General features: G+C 43.6%; 1 protein-coding gene across 1 annotated transcript in view; it reads left to right on the top strand.

Annotated features, from left to right (window-relative positions):
* Window positions 1-21,032, top strand: part of LOC115464627 (sterol O-acyltransferase 2-like) — a 327,319-nt gene that overhangs the window by 184,733 nt on the left and 121,554 nt on the right. The window contains 1 exon segment of the mRNA XM_030194991.1: window positions 3,342-3,387. Within this exon segment, the coding sequence (XP_030050851.1) occupies window positions 3,342-3,387 (46 nt within the window).

Genomic DNA, 21,032 nt, shown 5'->3' with positions numbered 1-21,032 from the left:
GTGGAGGAATGGTTTACACATTAGTGATCTTCTAGCTGGTACGTCTGTTGCACTCATGTAATTCTGCAAAGAGCTCTAACATCTCTATTTAATAAAGTTAAGCAAAATTTGATTGGTCATATCGGAATCTTGGAAATAGCATCTTACTCTGCTATCAGGAATTAAGGTTGAAGAAAATATATTTATTCTTGTTGACTATTTCTAGAAGTTGCTCAGGTGTGAAAACTGTGTTTTAAAATGTGCATACTTTCAATGAAAGGGTTTAGTAAGCAACCTCCCCATCATGTTAAGAACTACTATCACATTTAGGGAAGTTTCAAGTGCTAAAAAGCCCCAACATCAATTCAAGAAAACCTATCTATAGAAAAACCATTGTGCGCTATGAAACAGTTGCAGGGTTAGAGCACTGTATTTCAAACTCAATGTCATATCAGCACGATTGCTAGAACCTTGTATTGGGCAACTGAAAATACAGCAGACTCTGTAAGGCAAGTGTCACGACTGTGATTGTGACTCCAGAGGTGGCTCCAGTCTGTTCTTTTCTTTGCATTGTTGCCTCTGCTACCACTTCCTGTGTGTTCCAAGCCTCACTCTGGTGTTCAGTGTGTTTCTAGCCTATTTCCTGTAGTCATGACATAATCAGTGAAGGCCCTCATAAGGTTGGTGGGGACATTCATTCAGGGCCTTTGCAAAGCCAAAGGTCTCCAGGTTTGTCGATGTGCTTGTGTAGCACTTCTGCCCTGTTTCGTAGTTGGTGTGCTTATGTAGCACTTCTGCCCTGTTTCGTAGTTGGTGTTCTTGTGTAGCACTTCTGACTTGTTTCCTAGTTAGTGTGCCTGTGTGGCACTTCTGCTTTAATTCTTCTGTTTGTCTGTGTGCAAGGGTTATCACTTCTGCCTTATTTCTTCAGTTTGTCTGTATGCTAGTGTTAGCACTTCTGTTTTGGTTATTGCCTGTTTGTTCTGTTGTTTGTGTGGCAGTGTGGCCCAGCCTAGACTTCTGCCTAGTCTGCCTTGTCTAGAGCTCTGCCTAGTCTCTTCTGCCTTCTACCGTTGCAGTTGGGTTCCAGTTCGGCCTTGTGGCCCATATGAGAGGGCTCTGTTTGTATGGGTTCCAGTTCGGCCTTGCAGCCCGTTTGAGTGTTTTCTCTTCTGACTTTACTTGGTTCTATCCCTGTGTTCCCTTCCTAGTCAAGTGTTGTTTCTTAGTACTGTCTATGTGCTCTGTGCACTTCTGGCCTGTGTGCTTATTGCACTTCTAGTCTGCTCCAGTCCTGCTTGTTCAGTCCAGTCCTGGTTGGAGGGTTTGCCTGGTGCTGCCGTTTGTTGACAGCAGCCCAAGAGCTCACATTGTCCCTGAGTCTGTGACAGTTTGCTAAGACCCTGAGACCATGACAACAAGCTTTGTGCAGAGAAAGAAACTCAAAAAGTGCAGGCAGAAGAGTTAGGGGTACAGGATAAAAACATAAATATCTAGAAGAATTTGAGAAAGCACAAGAATGAATGTGAGAATATGATATGAAGTTGGAAGGAGGGAGGAAGGCACTAAGGATATGTAAAGAAATGTTTCTTTACTGAGAGGATGGTGGATATGTAGAATTGCCCACCAACAGAGGTGGCAGTAATTAAAGCAGAGTCTGATTTCAGACACGACTATGACAGATAAAGAGCAAGGGAGGAAGTTGACCAGAGATTGAGTGGACTCTTTCTTAGCACTCTAGTCATGAAGCATGTAGGTGGAGCCAAGAGAATTTTGTCTTCTGACAACTACTGTCACTTTATGTTCTGGTTCTTGCATTTCTGGTTCCCAACAGAAGTTTAAAAGGACAAGAACGCAGTACATGGAAGCTGGAAATCCAGTACAGAGCAGTGTCTCAGGTTGACACACATTGCCAATGCTAAATGCCCAAATGTCTACTCACCCTGTTTGAGGTGAACTTTCCCTGGCCCCAGCTTTTTCCAAGGGCAACAACCAAACCACTTATATTGGATTATTGTTTTCTAGAGCAGTGATTCCAAACCTGGTCCTGGAGGCACCACAACCACTCAGGTTTTCAGGATATCCACAATGAATATCCATGACAGAAATTTGCATGCAGTGGAGGCAATGCATGCAGATCTCTCTTATGAATATTCATTGTAGATATCCTGAAAACCTGACTGGCTGAGTTGCCTCCAGGACCAGGTTTGGAAACCACTGCTCTAGAGATAAGAGAATTCCCATGGAGGGGCATAATTGAAAGGAACGCCCAAGTTTTGTTGAGGACATCCTCGCAAAACACCCCGATGGAGTGGCGGAGAAACCCGTATTATCGAAAAAGATGGACATCCATCTTTCATTTCAATAATACAGTCGGGGATGCCCAAATCTTGAAATTTTGGTCATCCTTAGAGATGGTCGTCCCTAGACTTGGTCATTTCTGATTTTCAGCGATAATGGAAGCCAAGGACGCCCATCTCAGAAACAACCAAATGCAAGCCCTTTGGTCGTGGGAGGAGCCAGCATTTCTAGTGCACTGGTCCCCCTGACATGCCAGGGCACCAAGCGGACACCCTAGGGAGCACTGCAGTGGACTTCATAAATTGCTCCCAGGAACATAGCTCCCTTACCTTGTGTGCTGAGCCCTCCAAACCCATTCCCCACAACTGTACACCACTACCATAGCCCTTACGGGTGAAGGGGGGCACCTACATGTGGGTACAGTGGGTTTGTGGTGGGTTTTGGAGGGCTCACATTTACCACCACAAGTGTAATAGGTAGGGGGAGATGGGCCTGAGTCCGCCTGCCTGAAGTGCACTGCACCCACTAAAACTGCTCCAGGGACCTGCATACTGCTGTCAGGGACCTGAGTATGACATCTGAGGCTGGCATAGAGGCTGGCAAAAAATATTTTGAAAGATAGTTTTGAGGGTGGGAGGGGGTTAGTGACCACTGGTGGAGTAAAGGGAGGTCATCCCCGATGCTCTCCAGTGGTCATCTGGTCAGTTTGGGCACCTTTTTTTGCTTGGTAAAAGGTAAAGTCATCCAAGTGCTCGTCAGGGACGCCCTTTTTTTTCCATTATGGGTCGAGGACGTCCCAGTGTTAGGCTTACCCAAGTCCCGCCTTTGCTATGCCTCCAATACGCCCCCCTTGAACTTTTGTCGTCCCTGCGACGGAAAGCAGTTGGGGACGCCCAAAATCGGCTTTCAATTATACCGATTTGGATGACCCTGTGAGAAGGATGCTTATCTTCCGATTTGTGTCAAAAGATGGGCGTCCTTCTCTTCAAAATGAGCCTGATAGTGTTTCGAATTTCCAGCAAATGTCAAATGTTCTTCTCTTCATCTCCTTCTCCTTCCAGAACTCCGTTCATCAGGTGGAAATATGTAATAAAGAACTTTGCTCAGGTAAGATTTTCTGAGTATGAAAACAAGTCCTTCTAACACAGGTGTGGTTTTCCTGCTTAGTTCTGGGTTACAAGAGGTAATAATGTCATATTGGTGGGGGTGGGGAGAGATGATTTAGCAACAGCATCCATAGTCTTTGGAGAGGAATAGCATAGAGATTTGAAAAGAAAGATGTAAAGGCATAGCACATTGATATAATTAAACAAAAAAATCATTACAGCTTTTCAAGATAGAAATGTACAGCGCAGGTTAGAAAATACAGACATTATCGTTAAATAAACAAAAGTGCTACTACAATCAATAGAAATCAAAACATCACAATACATATAAACAATTACATGTTAGTAAAACAAGCAGTGTTGGAACCATCCGATTCCCAGCATTTTAAATCCCTCCACAATACCTAATAAACTAGATTTCACTATCTTCAATGTGACAGAATTGTAAATAATCTAATATTTCTTTAGGACTTGGAGAAAATGACTCTGTAATGCTAGCATAGCTTCAGAGAAACAGCTATGTCATCTTCTAAGAAATCAAAAACCACATGACCCCAGAATCTCAAACTTCTCTGAATGACTGGACCACAGTGTGTGTATTAAGGAAGCCCAGAAGAGAAGGTTGTCTGTAGAGAGGTACTAAAATACAGTGACAGATCAGTATAAATATAGAGACATAAAACCTGATAGCAGATAATGAACATACAGCCTATCCATGGCAACTGCTCAGTTCTACAAGCCCTTCCTCTTCCTCAGAGACCCTCTGTTCTTGTCCCATGCTTTGTTGAATTCAGAGTTTATAGACTTACTAGCTGCCAAGGCAGAGCAGAGCACTTTACAAAACTATAATCATATAGAGATATAAAAGGAATGCCAATATTAATAGTAAAGATATACATTCACACAAAGAGTTGGAGAAGTGGAAAGTCAGGGAAGTGATATAGTCTCATGCTGGAAATCCCATCATCCCGTGTCCCCGAAAGCCTGCTCAAAAAGGAAAGCTTTCAGGTTACTTTTAAAGGATTTCAAAGAAAGTTTGTTGCAAAATGAAATTGAGAGAGAGTTCCAGATAAAAGGGAAAAGGAAGAAGAAAGCACTACCTGGTGAATTCATTGTGGGCTGATTTAGGGCTAGGAAAGACAAGGTGGTGGTCATTAATGGAGCGCAGGACCCTTGTGGGAGAGTAAGGGATAGTGAGACGTTTGACATAGTCTGGCAGGCCTATTCTGAGGGCCTTAAATGTTAGAAGCACTATCTTGTAAGTGATGTGTTTTTCAACAGGTAACCAATGGTGAAGCTTTAGTAATGGAGTGGTACAGTCTGAACGGTGGGCATGGCAGAGTATTTTAATAGCATCCACTGGGAGGTTGTTCCATGCATCCCTCACTTTTTCCGTAGTTTAGTTTAGTTTATTGGTGATTTAATATACTGTCTTTCATAAAATCAGAGTGGTTTACAATAAAATCAATACAATTCACTGATGTTTTCCAAGCCAACGGAATGCCAGAGGAAAGGCTATTCCTAATAGGCAAAATGAGAGGTAGAAGCTGAAGGAGAGAGTTGTTATGCCAAGACAGGGGGCAGAGGGTCCAGTGCACAGAATGTTTTCTTCACGGAACTGTAGGTCCTGGAGAGGTCAGAGAGGGATGGAAGATTAAAACTGGACCAGAAAGAGCTAGAAACAACAGTGCAGACTACAGTAGACTGTTGTGTTTTTCTTGGCAGTTCTCCCTTCACCCTCTGGTGGCCAGAACTGGTGGCTGCCATATACTGTCTTGCTGTCTCCCTACACATTCCAGACTTTCATTCCAGTCCGGTCCAGATATTCTAGCCCTCCAGACTTAGTTTGAAGTTTGGCAGCTAACCTCACCTGTAGCTGCCTTGTGATTCCTGCAGCTTGAGCTTCAGCTGCTGATGGGCTTATTAACCACCTGGAAACATTCTGAGTTGCCTTTCCATCGCCTAAGGTCTCTGGGCATGTTGGTGTGCTCTGTTGCCCTTCTGCCTAGTCTAGTTTCTTGTCTGAAATCCTTGCCTGGTTCTAGTTTGGTCTTTGTGTGTTGTTTAGCTTAGACTTTATTGCTTATTTCCTAGTCTTGTTTCTTGTTTGTATTTCCTTGTCTGGTTCTTGGGTAGTCTGTGTGTGGTTTAGCTATTAGCATTAATTGCTAGTTCCTGTCTTAGTGGCTGCTTGGCAGCTTTCAGTTCTTCCTCTGTTGCCTGTCTGTGTTTTTTTCCCTAGTGGCTGCTTGGCAGCTTTCAGTCTTTGCTGTTACCTGTATTTGTACCCTTCTCTGTGGCTGCTTGGCAGCTTTCAGTCCTGGTCCTTTAGCTTGTCCACTTTCTGTCTTGTGGTGTATTGGTTGTCTGTGAGTTCTAGCCCAGTTTCCTGCCTTGTCTCCCATGTTTGTTCCTTTTCCCTCTGACTCTCAGTTTCTGTTCGGCCTAGCTTATTTTCACCCACTGTGTCCTGTAAGTCCTGCCGGCCGCCTGCACCCAGAGGCTCAACCCCTGGGGAACGGTGGTCAAGCGCAGGTGAAGTCTAGCTGTTCCTGCCCTGCCTGTTCCAGCTTTTTTACCTCAGCTGCAACTCCAGTCCGCGGTTCCAGTCTGGTTTCTACCAGCCCATCAGAGTTCTGCCTTCTCTGGTTTGGGGGTGGTTTTGCCTGCCACTGCTGCTCCTCAGCAGTGGTCCAAGGGCTCACAAATCCAGGTTCTCCTTGAAAGCCTGACAACTGTGAAGTCAAATTAGATGATGAATGTGAAGAGGCAGACAGGATAGAAGAGGGGTTGGAAACTGGATAGCAGGAGTTAGATGATGAAGGAGCAGGCCTAAGTGTTTGAATCCTATCAGAGAAACACTGAGCAATGGATATCAGGGTCCAGGGAAGAACGTGAAGAACCAGACGGTCCAAGTGAAGACAATTTTGAAAGAAGTTTAGTTTAGAATAGTAATCTCGACAAACAGTTTTTAACTGGAAAAAATATTCGTGAATGAGTTGGCAGTAGTGGGCGAGGGAAACAGGGCTTTAAAAAAATGTATGCCATACTCTTTCCACGTGGTGCAGTTGGCACTTTGTCAAGCGTAAATCACCATTATACCAAGGCTTGCCAGAATGGACAAACAAGATAAGCAATCAGAGAGGGACACAAGGTTCAAGGGCTGAACAAAGATTAGAGCACCAGAAGGAAGCCTAATCATTAAGAGGCAGAGAGGTGAAGTCAGATGAAAAAGCTGAGTAAAGAGTTGAGGATCAACAGCCCTAAAGTCAAGGAAGGACAGGCTAGAAGAAAGGATAGTAGGATTAGTGGGAATAAGGGACATAGAAAAGTTTATAAGATAATGGTCCGACTAAGGAAAGGTAGTAAAGGAGAAGTGACCGAACAAAAAAGGAGCAGAAACATGGGTCAGGACTAAGTCTAAAATATAACCTGCTTGGTGAGTGGAAGATGAAATATGTTGAAGGAAGGAGAGATCAGATAGAAGAGAGAGAGATCGTTTATCAGAGGGACAATTCAGAAATTACCATGAAAATTGAAAAAATTACCATGAAAATTGAAATTACCAAGGGTCACCAAGTGAGGGAACTAGAGGGAGATATCGGTGAGGCAGTGGAAAAATCAGTTGAGAGTGGAGGAATGAGGAGAGGTTGGAAAATAAACCAACAAAAAATAAGTTGGGGGTGAACCATCCAAATGTAAGAGTAAGGAGTCAGAGAAAGGGAAGGAGTAAATAAAAGCAAGAGGAAAAGGAAACCGATATGGTTCTCCAAGCAAGTGGCTGAGAAAATAAAGGCTAAAGAGTTGGCGTTCCAGAAATATAGAAAATCTCAAGAAGAGGAACACGGGGAGGAATACCGGACGAAACTGAAAGAAGCCAAGAGAGAGGTACTTCTGGCGAAGGCGCAAGCGGAAGAACAAATGGCTAGAAATGTAAGGAGGGGTGACAAAAATTTCTTCAGGTATATTAGTGAAAGAAGAAGGACTAAAAAGGGAATTGTGAGACTAAAAGATACAGCGAACCGCTATGTAGATAATGATGAAGAAAAAGCCAATTTACTAAATAGATACTTTTGTTCGGTTTTCACTGAAGAAAATCCTGGAGAAGGACCACGATGGACTGGCAAAAGTACACCTGAGAATGGAATGGATATAGCACCGTTCACGGAAGAGAGTGTGTATCAACAACTTGGAAAGCTAAAGGTGGACAAAGCCATGGGACCGGACGGGATCCACCCCAGAATATTGAGGGAGCTCAGAGAGGTCCTGGCGGGTCTTCTTAAAGATTTGTTTAATAAATCCTTGGAGACTGGAGAGGTTCCGAGGGACTGGAGAACGGCGGAGGTGGTACCTCTTCACAAAAGTGGTGATAGGGAAGAAGCTGGAAACTACAGGCCGGTAAGCCTCACTTCGGTTATTGGAAAAGTAATGGAAGCCATGCTGAAGGAAAGGATAGTGAATTTCCTAGAAGCCAACAAGCTGCAAGATCCGAGACAACATGGTTTTACCAGAGGGAAATCGTGCCAAACGAATCTCATTGAATTCTTTGATTGGGTAACTGGAGAATTGAATCATCGACGTGCTATAGACGTAATCTACTTAGATTTTAGCAAAGCCTTTGACACGGTTCCCCACAGGAGGCTCTTAAATAAACTAGATGGGCTGAAGATAGGTCCCGAAGTGGTGAACTGGATTAGGAACTGGTTGACGGACAGACGACAGAGGGTGGTGGTAAATGGAGTTCGCTCGGAGGAGGGAAAGGTGAGTAGCGGAGTGCCTCAGGGATCAGTGCTGGGGCCGATTCTGTTCAATATATTTGTGAGTGACATTGCCGAAGGGTTAGAAGGTAAAGTTTGCCTATTTGCAGATGATACTAAGATTTGCAACAGAGTGGACGCCCGGGAGGGAGTGGAAAGCATGAAAAGGGATCTGAGGAAGCTAGAAGAATGGTCTGAGGTTTGGCAATTAAAATTCAATGCGAAGAAATGCAAAGTGATGCATTTAGGGAGTAGAAACCCACGAGAGACGTATGTGTTAGGCGGTGAGAGTCTGATAGGTACTGAGGGGGAGAGGGATCTTGGGGTGATAGTATCCGAGGATCTGAAGGCGACGAAACAGTGTGACAAGGCGGTGGTCATAGCGAGAAGGTTGCTAGGCTGTATAGAGAGAGGTGTGATCAGCAGAAGAAAGGAAGTGTTGATGCCCCTGTACAAGTCGTTGGTGAGGCCCCACCTGGAGTATTGTGTTCAGTTTTGGAGGCCATACCTTGCGAAGGATGTTAAAAAAATGGAAGCGGTGCAAAGAAAAGCTACGAGAATGGTATGGGATTTGCGTTCCAAGACGTATGACCAAAGACTTGCTGACCTGAACATGTATACCCTGGAGGAAAGGAGGAACAGGGGTGATATGATACAGACATTCAAATACTTGAAAGGTATTAATCCGCAAAAAAAATTTTTACGGAGATGGGAAGGCGGTAGAACGAGAGGACATGAAATGAGATTGAAGGGAGGCAGACTCAAAAAAGATGTCAGGAAGTATTTTTTCACGGAGAGGGTGGTGGATGCTTGGAATGCCCTCCCGCGGGAGGTGGTGGAGATGAAAACGGTAACGGAATTCAAACATGCGTGGGATATGCATAAAGGAATCCTGTGCAGCAGGAATGGATCCTCAGAAGCTTAGCTGAAATTGGGTGGCGGAGCAGGTGGGGGGAAGAGGGGTTGGTGGTTGAGAGGCTAGGATAGGGGAGGGCAGACTTATACGGTCTGTACCAGAGCCGGTGATGGGAGGCGGGACTGGTGGTTGGGAGGCGGGAAATACTGCTGGGCAGACTTATATGGTCTGTGCCCTGAAAAAGACAGGTACAATTCAAGATATGAGTTTATCTTGGGCAGACTAGATGGACCATGCAGGTCTTTTTCTGCCGTCATCTACTATGTTACTATGTTACTATGAGTCATAATCCAAAGCTGAGAAGGGTAGGGAGAAAGGGGCAAAAATTACCACACTTCTCCCCGCAGGAGTAAGGTGAAGTAGAAAACGCAGCAGTGATCATCAAACAAACAGTTTGGTTTGATATAACAGCTAAAGGGGAGGGCAGCCACTCAGAACCTAAAGTCCTGGATTTAGTAAAATGGGGGAATTCCTGAAGAAAGAGCTGATGGGCTGGGAGGACATACAAGAAGTGGAAAGGCAGTGGTCCAGGCTGAAAGGAGCAATAAATATGGCTACTGACCTTTACGTAAGGAAAGTAAATAAAAGCAAGAGAAAAAGGAAACCAATATGGTTCTCTAAGCAAGTGGCTGAGAAAATAAAGGCTAAAGAGTTGGCATTCATGAAATACAGAAAAACTCAAGAAGAGGAACACAGAAATGAATACTGGATGAAACTGAAAGAAGCCAAGAGAGAAATACGCTTGGCAAAAGCATATGTGGAAGAATAAATGGCTAGAAATGCAAGGATGGGCGACAAGAATTTTTTTCAGGTATATTAGTGAAAGGATGAAGACTAAAAATGGAATTGTGAGACTGAAAGATGCCGTGAACCACTATGTGAATAATAATAAGAAAAAAGCAAACATGCTAAACAAATACTTCTGTGTTTATGGAAGAAACTCCTGGCAAAGGATCACAATTGACTGGCAAAGGTATATATGAGAATGGAGTGGATATAACACCATTTATGGAAGAAACTGTTTATGAACAACTTGAAAATGTAAAGGTGGACAAAGCCATGGGAATGGATGGGATCCACCCCAGGATATTGAAGGAGCACAGAGAAGTTCTGGCGGGTCATCTTAAAGATTTGTTTAATAAATCCTTGAAGAAAGAACTGGATCAGTTTCAAGAATTTAAAGCAGTAGTGGCTAACGATAAGTTGCTTCTTAACAAGGGGATTGAACAGATAGAGAATTTTAACAGACGGTTGAATCTGCGCCTTCTGAACTTCCCCAAAATACCTGGGTCATTACCAATAGATTTGTTTAAACGATTCTTAATGGAGAATTTAAAAATGCTCCAAGAAAACATTCCTCCGATAACTAAGATATTTTATATACCGAAGAGACCAGGTATAAAGGAGGGAGAAGCTCAGGGTGGAGAGCAATTTAACATCGAAGTGAACAATATATCTGCTATCTTAGAACAATCGTTGGAAATTGTATCTGAAAGAGCCACCTTAGTAGTCATGTTTATTTTTCAACAAGATTTAGATGCAGTCTTGAGACTATACTTTAAACTGCCAAAGACTCCCTTTTGTGGGGGAAAATTTTGGATTTATCCGGATGTAACTAGACAGACTCAGGATCGGAGAAAAGATTTCCTGAAAATGAAACAAGAAGTTTTGAAAATGGGAGGGTCTTTTTTTCTTGCTTACCAATGCAAATGCTTAGTCCGTTTTGCAGAGATTAAATATTCCTTTTTTGTTCCTGAACAGTTAAAAAGTTTTCTAGATTCTAAACAACTGAGATAATGTTGGTTTATAAGATAATTAGAAGCCCACACGCGTAGCCTTTGTGTAACTATCCAGCTCATTTTCGAAAGAGAAGGGCAGCCATCTTCCAACACAAATCGGGAGATGGCCGCCCATCTCCTAAAGCCGCCCAAATCGGTATAATCGAAAGCCGATTTTTTTACACCCTCGCTGGCGTTCCGTCGCAGAAGCGGCCAAACTTCAAGGGGGCGTGTCGGCAGTGTACAGAAGGCAGGACGTGGGTGTGCTTACGACATTGGCGGCTTCAGCTGATAATGGAAAAAAGAAAGCCGACCCTGATGAGAATTTGGTCCGCTTTATTTGGTTCCTTTTTTTTTAGGTCCAAGTCCCAAAAAGTGCCTGAACTGCCCACCGGAGGGAATCGGGGATGACCCCCCCTGGCTTCCCCAGTGGTGATTAACCACCTCCCACCCCGAAAAAAACAACTTTTCAAACTTTTTTTTTTTAGAGTATGTCCTTTGCTATGCCTCTGTCCTTACGACAGCCAACTGCCCTCTTTCCCTGCAATGGCAGTTGAGAACATCCAAAATGCCTCCAACACCCTCTTTATTTATTTGGATCACAAGTAGCAGCAGTGGGATTTGAATCAGCCACCTCAGGATTGCCAGACCAGTGCTCTAACCACTAGGCCAGTCTGTCACTCCTCCACTCCACTTCCTTGAAATTTGGCCATCCCTGTGGGGGGGGGCCAGTATGTAGGTCCCTGGGTGGGGGAAGTATGTGTGTGTCAGCAGAGGCATAACATTTTGGACATAACATGTCCAAACATTTTGGACATCCTGAACTGCCCCCCTACAGGGACAGCCAAATTTCAAGGAAGTGGAGTGGAGGAGTGGTTAGAGCACTGGTCTGGCAATCCAGAGGTGGCTGGTTCAAATCTACTTAGATTACACACAGCCTTTGATATTGTTCCTCATAGGTGGCTCTTGAATAAACTTGAAAGGCTGAAGTTAGGACCCAAAATGGTGAACTGGATTAGGAACTGGTTGACAGATGCTAGAGGGTGGTGGTTAACAGAATTCACTGAGAAGAAGGAAAGGTGAGTAGTGGAGTGCCTCAGAGATCGGTGCTGGGGCTGATTTTGTTCAATATATTTGTGAGCGACATTGCCGAAGAGTTAGAAGGTAAGATTTGTTTTTTTGCGGATGACACCAAGATTTGTAGCAGAAAGAATGGAAAACATGAAAAAGGATCTGCAAAAGTTAGGAGAATGGTCTAATGTTTGGCAATTAAAATACAATGTAAAGAAGTGCAGAGTGATGCACTTAGGGGTAGAAATCCAAGGTGTTAGGTGGTGAGAGGCTGATATGCACAGACAGGGAAAGAGAGCTTGGGGATCTGAAGGTAACAAATCAGTGTGACAAGGCGGTGGCTGTAGCCAGAAGGATGCTAGGCAATATAAAGAGAGGGGTAACTAGCGGAAGAAAGGAGGTGTTGATGCCCCTGTACAAGTTGTTGATGAGGCCTCACGTGAAATATTGTGTTTGGTTTTGGAGGCTGTATCTTGCAAAAGATTTAAGAAGACTTGAAGAGGTCCAGAGAAAGGCAACAAAAATGATATGGAGATTGCACCAAAAGACATATGAGAAGAGACTGGAAGACCTGAATATGTATACCCTAGAGGAGAGGAGGTACAGGGGAGATATGATACAGTTTAAATACTTGACAGGTATTAATATAGAAACACGACCTGCTCCTTGGGTGTGTGCCGCTGCAGCATAGGTGCCGCAGGCAGGATGGAAAAATAGTGGCAGTAGGGGAAGTGACATCACCTATGTGCTGATTGAGGTGGGCCAATCAGGTCTCAGAAAACAGCTCTGGGGCATGGCAGGCACACACAGGCGGTCGGTGGCCCAACTGTTTGCGGAGGCTAAAGAGGGCGGGGTTAGGGGTGGGGCCAGGGGTGGAGCTTAAATCCATAATTGTCTGATAACAGAAAAAATAAAAATAAAAATAAGTCACAATTAATACCTTTTATTAAATTTAGATATTAGCTATGTATCATATGTCAGAGAGTAAAGTGGTTGCTCAAAGCATATCCTAACCACAATCACTCAACTGCAAAACACTTAGGTGATGTCACCCAAGTGCAGGATTGAGATGGGCCAATCAGGTCTTGGGAAATGGCTGTGGGGCATAGTGGGCATGGCAGGCACGGCAAGCTAAGCAGCACAGGCTCCTAAATGCCGGATTGAGGTGGGCCAATCAGCTCTTTGAAAACAGCTCTGGGGCATGGCAGGCATGGCAAGCTAAGCAGCACAGGCTCCTGGAAAATAGTGCAGTGCAGGAGAAGTTACTGTATGCAAGTCAGAGGCACTGAAATAAATCCTAGAGCACGCAACCCAAAAGAGGGTGTGGCCAAGAGAGGAGCATGTGCAGGTCGTGGGTGTTCCAAAACGTTGTGCAAAGTGTTACAGAATAATGGATCTCCACGCCCAACTTGTGCAACAGGATTTACACCAGATTCAGCAGGTGTAAATCTGGTGCCCAGAATTGGACACGGAAACCAGCACCGTGCTATTATGCAAACAGTGCACACTGTTACAGCATAGTGCTTAGCCTCAAACATTTCTGGCACCCATTTTTGGGTGCCATTTATAGAATTCCCTCCTATATGGATGGTACCAATGAAAATTGCATTAATGCTTTGGTACCATCTATGTGACAGGCAATTCTGTAACTGGGCTCTGGCATTTATGTGTCACTTGTATGCATAATTTATAGAATACTAGCCGTTCAGCCCGTAAAAATGGGCTAGTATAGGAAGGGGGGGTTTAAAGGCCCCCCACCCCGCCGCCGAGTTCGCCGCTGCCGCTCCCCCTCCGAGTTGCCCCCTCCCCCCCAGAGCCGTCGCCACCCACCTTCCACCCGGTCGGGCCCTCGCTCCGCTATTGAAACAGCGAGGGCATGCAGCACACAGCTCTACTGCTGAGCTGCCTTGGCCTTCCTTCTTCTTCTCTGCCTGTGTCCCGCCCTCGTGTGCACTGCTCACTTGCCGGAAATGGGAGCTGACGTCGGATGGAGGGGGGGGAGCGGTGGCGACCTTCGGGGGGGTGGAGGGGGGAGCAGTGGCTGCAGCGACCTTAGGGGGAGTGGAGGGGAGAGCGGCAGCGGCGGCGACCTCGGGGGAGGCGTGGCGGTGAGGGCGGCAGGGGGGCCCGGCCCAGTCTCTCGGTGGCCCTGGGTGGAGATGGTGGTGCGTGTGAAGGAAGGGCTGAAGCTGCTCCTGCAACATTCCAATGTCTCTCCTGATGTCAGGCAAGCAGGCTTCTACTGCTGGCCAGTGACGTCAGGAAATGGTTACGATCCCAGTGAGACACATTGGAATGTTGGAGGAGCAAATTATTATATTAGATTGGCACTTTCACATACACACATAAGTGGCAGCAAAGCAACTATGCGCTGTTCTGTAAAGGTGCGGGTAAGTTGTATACCGCTTAAATGCTAGACAGGGCATTCACTTGGGTGAAGTATGGGAGAACAGCAACAAAAAGGAGGAGGAAGTCCAAAACTCCACAAAGAAAATAGAACAACCAGTAAAGGGTGGAGTAAAGACACATAGAAAGGTGTGCAAATAAAATCAGCCTTTCTTAAAAGGACCCGACACAGTCATTGTGTTTCAGCTAAAAAGCCTGCATCAGGAGTCAGTGCAACCTCTAGCTGATGTTATAATACAGCTTCAATATGTAAACGTAAAACAAGCAAACACCAGAGCAAGCAATTAAAATGTCTTCACTGAAACTGGTAATATTAAACAAACAATAGTAGCGTGCCATGTAGCATTCCAACCATGGAAGAAAATGACTGAGTATGGGAGAGGTATGGGCAGAGCTGCCACTTAACTGTGCAACTTACAGAATATAATAAGTTACCTGTGTCCCTGCTACGTTTAGGTCTCCATAATTATGCCAGGTCTATGGCACATGCCCTTTATATAATCACACTTAGCACCGATTACCGCGTCTAACTTTAGGCACCAGACATACGTATACTGAAATCTGGTGTAAATGCTGGTGCCCAAGTTAGGTATGTTTACCCAGTATTCTATAACTATATGCACAACTTTTCAGAATGTCCATGGCCACGCCTCCTTTTGAGTTACACGCTAGTAGAGTTAGGCACACTGCCTTATAGTGTATGACCAGATGCAAGTGCAGATTCTAAGTGGTGCCAATAAACTTCAATAGTTGGTTAGTTAAGGGCTCATTACTCAATTAAATTGCAAATCTGGGTGCCATATATAAAATCCATGGTATATGTTTAGTGAAACCGAATATGCATACTTTTTAACATGCTGCTCTTGGTATGTTAAAAATATATGGCCCCTGATATTCAGTCACTGACCGGTTAAGTATCATATTGGCCCCCAGGGCACTGGTGCGCTCCTGACAGGAATGGACAGTTGAAGTCACTACTCCAAGGAGTAGCCTAGTAGTTAGTGCAGTGGACTTTGATCCTGGGGAGCTGGGTTCAATTCCCACTGCAGCTCCTTGTGACTCTGGGCAAGTCACTTAACCCTCCATTGTCCCAGGTACAAATAAGTACCTGTATATAATATGTAAACCACTTTTGAATGTAGTTGGAAAAACCACAGAAAGGCAGTATATAAGTCCCATTCCCTTTCCCCTTTATAGAAAATTGACCCCAAGTACCAGGTTATTTTTCAAAACTTCTTTAGCATTCATTGGTGTTATATTTATAACACCTTTCTTGACATGTCTATGTCTAAACTAAGCAAATCCAAAACTTCTAACTTACTACAATCTGGTTCTAAATGTAGCAAGATGATCCGCCATCGCTGGAAAAAGCGTCTTCCGGTAAACCATCATTATCACCATCAGATCTTATGATGGAAGAGATTAGAACTCTGAGGGATCTTACCTAAAGACATTATGAAACAACATGCAAATTGAAAGTGGAACTACAAACTCTTACTACATCGTTATCATTTCAGCTTCAGATTGAAACGCTGGAAACACGTGTCAATCAGACGGTCTTGTCTCTCGTGCTAAAAAACAGGACCAAACTAACAAGCACATTCGCACGCTGGAATTAGAAATCAAAGATCTTTCCAACAAGAATAGATGAAACAATGTAAGGATTATTGGCCTCAAAGAGGGGGCTGAAGGCCTGATATAGTTAGTTTTCTTACCTCTAGGATCCATGAACTGTTAAAGATCACTATTGACCTGCCGCTACAATTTGATCAGGCACACAGATCTCCTTCGCACCTTAAGCAGGGCATGCAGCAGGCACGGCCTATTGTTGCAAAACTCCTTTGGTTCCAACAAGCTTTGCAAATACTAACAGCAGCACGCACTGTTTTGGAGTTGAAATTTCATGCACTCCCCTTTTTTATTATTCTTAGAATGTAAACCACCTAGATGGTAATGCCATAGAGCAGAATAAAAAGTATGTAATGAACTTGAAATCTTTTCTGGAAATGCGAGTCCACTTAAAATCTTTAGGTGCTCGATATGGACTTCAGTACCGAGCATGTATGACAGTGACCCTGAATAACATGACTAGATCTTTTGATTCTCCGAATCTATTACAATACTTGGATCAACTTTAGTTCCATGGAACGTCCACCTGATTTCTGACTCCAGGTCTTTTCTTTTTTTTTTTTCTCATGACATTTTATTAGTTTCAATAAAGTATTGACAAGACAACTTGATGAAAAGAGAAAAACAAAAAACATATCAAACTGTTAAATAACAGGAGGAGTGTGCCAGAGGATCTAAATAGAAGAACCAAATATCAAGACAATTATATATATTTAAATACCATCGTCAAAAGAGGCTAAATAAGTAGCAAACTGGAGACCAAATTATATTTGTCTTGAGTGTTGAACCTGTAAAACTAGCTGATGCTAGTTCAAGTTTATGATATAGTAAAACGGATTGCCACCAAAAATGTTCATTGAGTAAAGAGAAGTTTTTCCAGTTGGCAAGAATAATTTGTTGAGCGATTGTAACTAAAACATCAAACAGTCTGCTATTGGAAGGAGAAAATTGATGTTCCAAAGAACAAGATTTAAAAATAACCAGTGATGAGGAAAAAGGAATATTCGAATCAAATATTTTACATATGGTACTCCAAATAGCTTTCCAGAAAGTTTGTATGTGAGAACATTCAAATATCATGTGCATTAATGTTCCAAGAGATTTATTACAATGCCAGCAAACATTAGTAAGAGAAAGATGTGCAGAATGTAACTTACGCGGAGTCCAAATAGCTCTATGGTACAAAAAATACATGGATTGTAAAAAATTTGCAGCTGGTAAAGGTTTGATGAGAGTTGACCACAGTTTGTCATGAGAGTCTTTAGGATGAAGGAGATGTAAATCGTTTTCCCAAATTTGTAGAAGAGAATTGGTGTTCTTATAATGTGAAGACAAAAACAGTCTGTATATAGAAGAAGCAACGTGTCCTGAGGTCAACAAAGTTTCAGAAAGCTGAAAAATGGAAGGTCTGGAACAAGAAGAGTATTTTTTCAGTTGAGAAGAATTCAAGCAGTGAGACAATTGGATCCAGCTGAAAAACTGATAAGATAGCAGATGATATTTAGATTGTAAGTCCTGGAAGGGAAGTACAGTGTGTGATTCACAGTTATATACATCTTGTAAGCACCATATATTACAATCTGACCAAATTTTCCAGAAAAAGGGATTATTATTAATTAGAAAATCAGAGTTTTTCCATAGTGAAGAATATGAAGATTTGCAAAAAGGATATTCAAGAATACAATCCAGAAACAAAAGACATGATTTAGTATGTATAAAGAGCAGATTCTCTTTTTGACATGATGACAAAGTAGATGTGAGAAGTGAGGGGAGGAAGAAAGGAAGAACTTGTGATTGCTCCAATAGAAGCCAGACTGGAGAATATTCAGGATCAGAATAAAACCAATGACAACCTTGCTGGGCAATGAAAGCTTTATGATAATGTAGGAAATCGGAAAACAAGACACAGACTTTTCTATTATGGGGCGGGGATGGGGACAGAGCCCACGAGGATGTGAACAAACTTTGTCCCTGTGTCATTTTCTACTTTGAAGCCTGTTAATGAACTGGACTGTTATTTATGTTTAAGTGATGCAGACAATGATATTGTGACCTTTTGGAAAAACAAGCAAACATGTTGGCCACAACTAGCAAAACTTGCATAGGAACATCCTATACATTCTGCTACCAGCACATCTTCTAAGGAGACATCTTCTATTGCAGGAGGGACTATGGAAGACAGGAGAGCTAGACTGAATCCTGAGATTGTTGATGACTTCTTATTCATCCACAGATTAAAAATTCATAACAGTGCTTCATAGGACATATTTCTCCCCTCTAGGGCATACAGAACGGGTTGTATTTTGATTCCCTGGACAATTTAACAGGGTGGATTAGGATTCCTTGGGGTAGTAGAAATCAGCTATTGTTGGGCTGTTCTGTCAGCAGGTGGAGACTGAGCTAATGAATTATGACATCACTGTATATAGTATCCTATCCAGCTTATTTTCGAAAGAGAAAGACGCCATATTTCAACCCAAATCAGGAGATGGACGTCTTTCTCCCGTGGGCGCCCAAAATCGGTATAATCAAAAGCCGATTTTGGGCGTCTCCAACTGCAATCTGTCGCGGGAACAGACAAAGTTGACGGAGGCATGGTGAAGGCGGGACTGGGGCGTGTTTATTGGCTGAGGAGAGATGGGCGCCCTTGGCCAATAATCGAAAAAAGAAGGGCGTCAGAAGCGAGAATTTGGGTCACTTTTTCTGGACCCTTTTTTCTCACGAACAAGTCCCAAAAAGTGCCCCAACTGCCCAGATGACCTCCCCTGACTCCCCCAGTGGTTACTAACCCCCTCCCACCCAAAACAAAACAACTTTAAAAACTTTTTTCCAGCCTGTATGCCAGCCTCAAATGTCATACCCAGCTCCATCACAGCAGTATGCAGGTCCCTGGAGCAGTTGTTAGTGGGTGCAGTGCACTTCAGGCATGTGGACCCAGGCCCATCCCCCCACTACCTGTTACACTTGTGCTGGTAAATGGGAGTGCTCCAAACCACCCCCAAAACCCACTGTACCCACATCTAAGTGTCCCTCTTCAGCCATAAGTGCTATGGTAATGGTGTAGAGTTGTGGGCAGTGGGTTTTGGGGGGGATTTGGGGGCTCAGCACCCAAGGGAAGGGAGCTATGGAGGGAGGCATTTTAATTTTTTTTTGGTAATTGTTACAAGTGCCCCCTAGGATGCCCGGTTGGTGTCCTGGCATGTGAGGGGAACCAGTGCAGTACGAATCCTGGCCTCTCCCATGACCAAATGCCTTGGATTTGTTCATTTTTGAGCTGGGCGCCTTCAGTTTCCATTATCGCTGAAAAACGAAACCACCAAGCCGAAATCCGCCCAAATCCGATGCATTTGCCAGGCACAAACCGTATTATCAAAAAAAATGGGTGCCCATTTTTTTCAAAAATACGGTCTGGCCTGCCCCTTCACGTACCAGTCCTCAGAGATAGACGCCCATGGAGATGGGCATTCGCGTTCGATTATGCCCCTCCACGTTTCCTAGAAATAGCCGGTATGTTCTTTGAGGGCAAACATGCATAAAACCAACCTTTTCACAAAGGCATACCAGAATGATCCAACCTAAACTCCTGAACCCTGCAACACAATCAAAACTCCTACCAGAACTGGACAAAACTTAACTCTCTCTCCTTGAATACTTAATATACTCTGTCATCTATGAACATTAACACTTGACCACTCTGTATTTCTCTTACCGGAATTGGCGATTGCCATCACGCTACTATGTAAGCCACATTGAGCCTGCAAATAGGTGGGAAAATGTGGGATACAAATGCAACAAATAAAAAGCAATTTATGCCTGGTACCATCTATTTCTCAATATGATATTAATAGTATTTTTCATGTATACTATATATATGATATTACACTCTAATTACTTCATCATATTAAAGGCTTTTTGTATTCTATATTTGCTAAAGTTATTCTTATCACATTTACCTTCTAATAATTACAATTTAAATGCTAATCGGTTTATTGGTAAGCATACTTGGGTTTATATACTCAAATCTTCAACTGTATTTGGAGGAAGACTGAAAGCTGGAGCTAAATGCAAAGCTCTTTGTATTTAGCTCCAGCTCCGCATTCCTAATTTTCTTTTCCTTGGTTGCACTACTCAGTTCTAAATGCCATTTGTTCCTTCCCTCTTTCAGATACGCTGCCCTTTCTCTCATTATGTTTCTCTTTATTCTTTATTGCTAATAGTTATTACAGTCTCCACAAACTTTAGGTATCATTATGACACAGGCTAGTTTTGATGTTCCAATTAGAGGGATATTTTCGATATGACGTCTAAGTCAGACTTTGGAAGTTTTGCACTAAATTGCCCAAATCCAAATAGGAAATATAGACTTTTTTTTGAAACACCAAAAAGAGTCTATCTTTTTTTTTTTTTAAATAGCACCTGTAACACGGTTTTGTGCTTTGTGCATTTATCTTTTTGGGCCATTAAAAAAAAATCCAAATGAAAAACGCTCAGAATCAAGCCATTGAGATGTATGAGGAGCCAGCATTTTTAGTGGACTGGTCACACAGACATCCCAGGAGAGCAATGAGGCAACCTAGGGAGCACTGCTATGGACTTCATCTCACCGTTACCCCCTTATCTTGCCTGCTGAGCCCTCCAAAACCCACCCAAAACCCACCACCCAGTGGGACAGGTAGAGTGAGATATGGGCCTTGGTCCCTGTAAGAGGGTTTATAGAACACCGCCCTTCACCCTTAAGAAAAGTCACTCTCTAAATAGCTTAGGCCACCTTAAAAGCGTTGATCTTGCCCCAGGAGAAAGTGAGCCGGAAGTAGGGTTACCATATTTACCCTAAGAAAAAAAAGAGGACACGTGTCCTGCCCTCTGCTTCACCCCTGCCCCGCCCCCTGTCACACCCCATCCTGCTCCATCACTTTGACCCTCCCCCAAAGAAAGCCAGACTCCCTTTCTCCCCCCATGTAGATCCCCTCCCCAATTTTCCAGCCTTCCTCCACCCACATGACTCCATTCACTACCTCTCCCCTCCCCTCCTTTACATAGTAACATAGTAGATGACGGCAGAAAAAGACCTGCATGGTCCATCCAGTCT

Source organism: Microcaecilia unicolor, chromosome 3 (assembly GCF_901765095.1).
Source record: "Microcaecilia unicolor chromosome 3, aMicUni1.1, whole genome shotgun sequence".
NCBI classification, from domain to species: domain Eukaryota; kingdom Metazoa; phylum Chordata; class Amphibia; order Gymnophiona; family Siphonopidae; genus Microcaecilia; species Microcaecilia unicolor.
The sequence above is the reverse complement of the archived record's forward strand: the minus strand, read 5'-3'. Positions and strand labels throughout refer to the sequence as shown.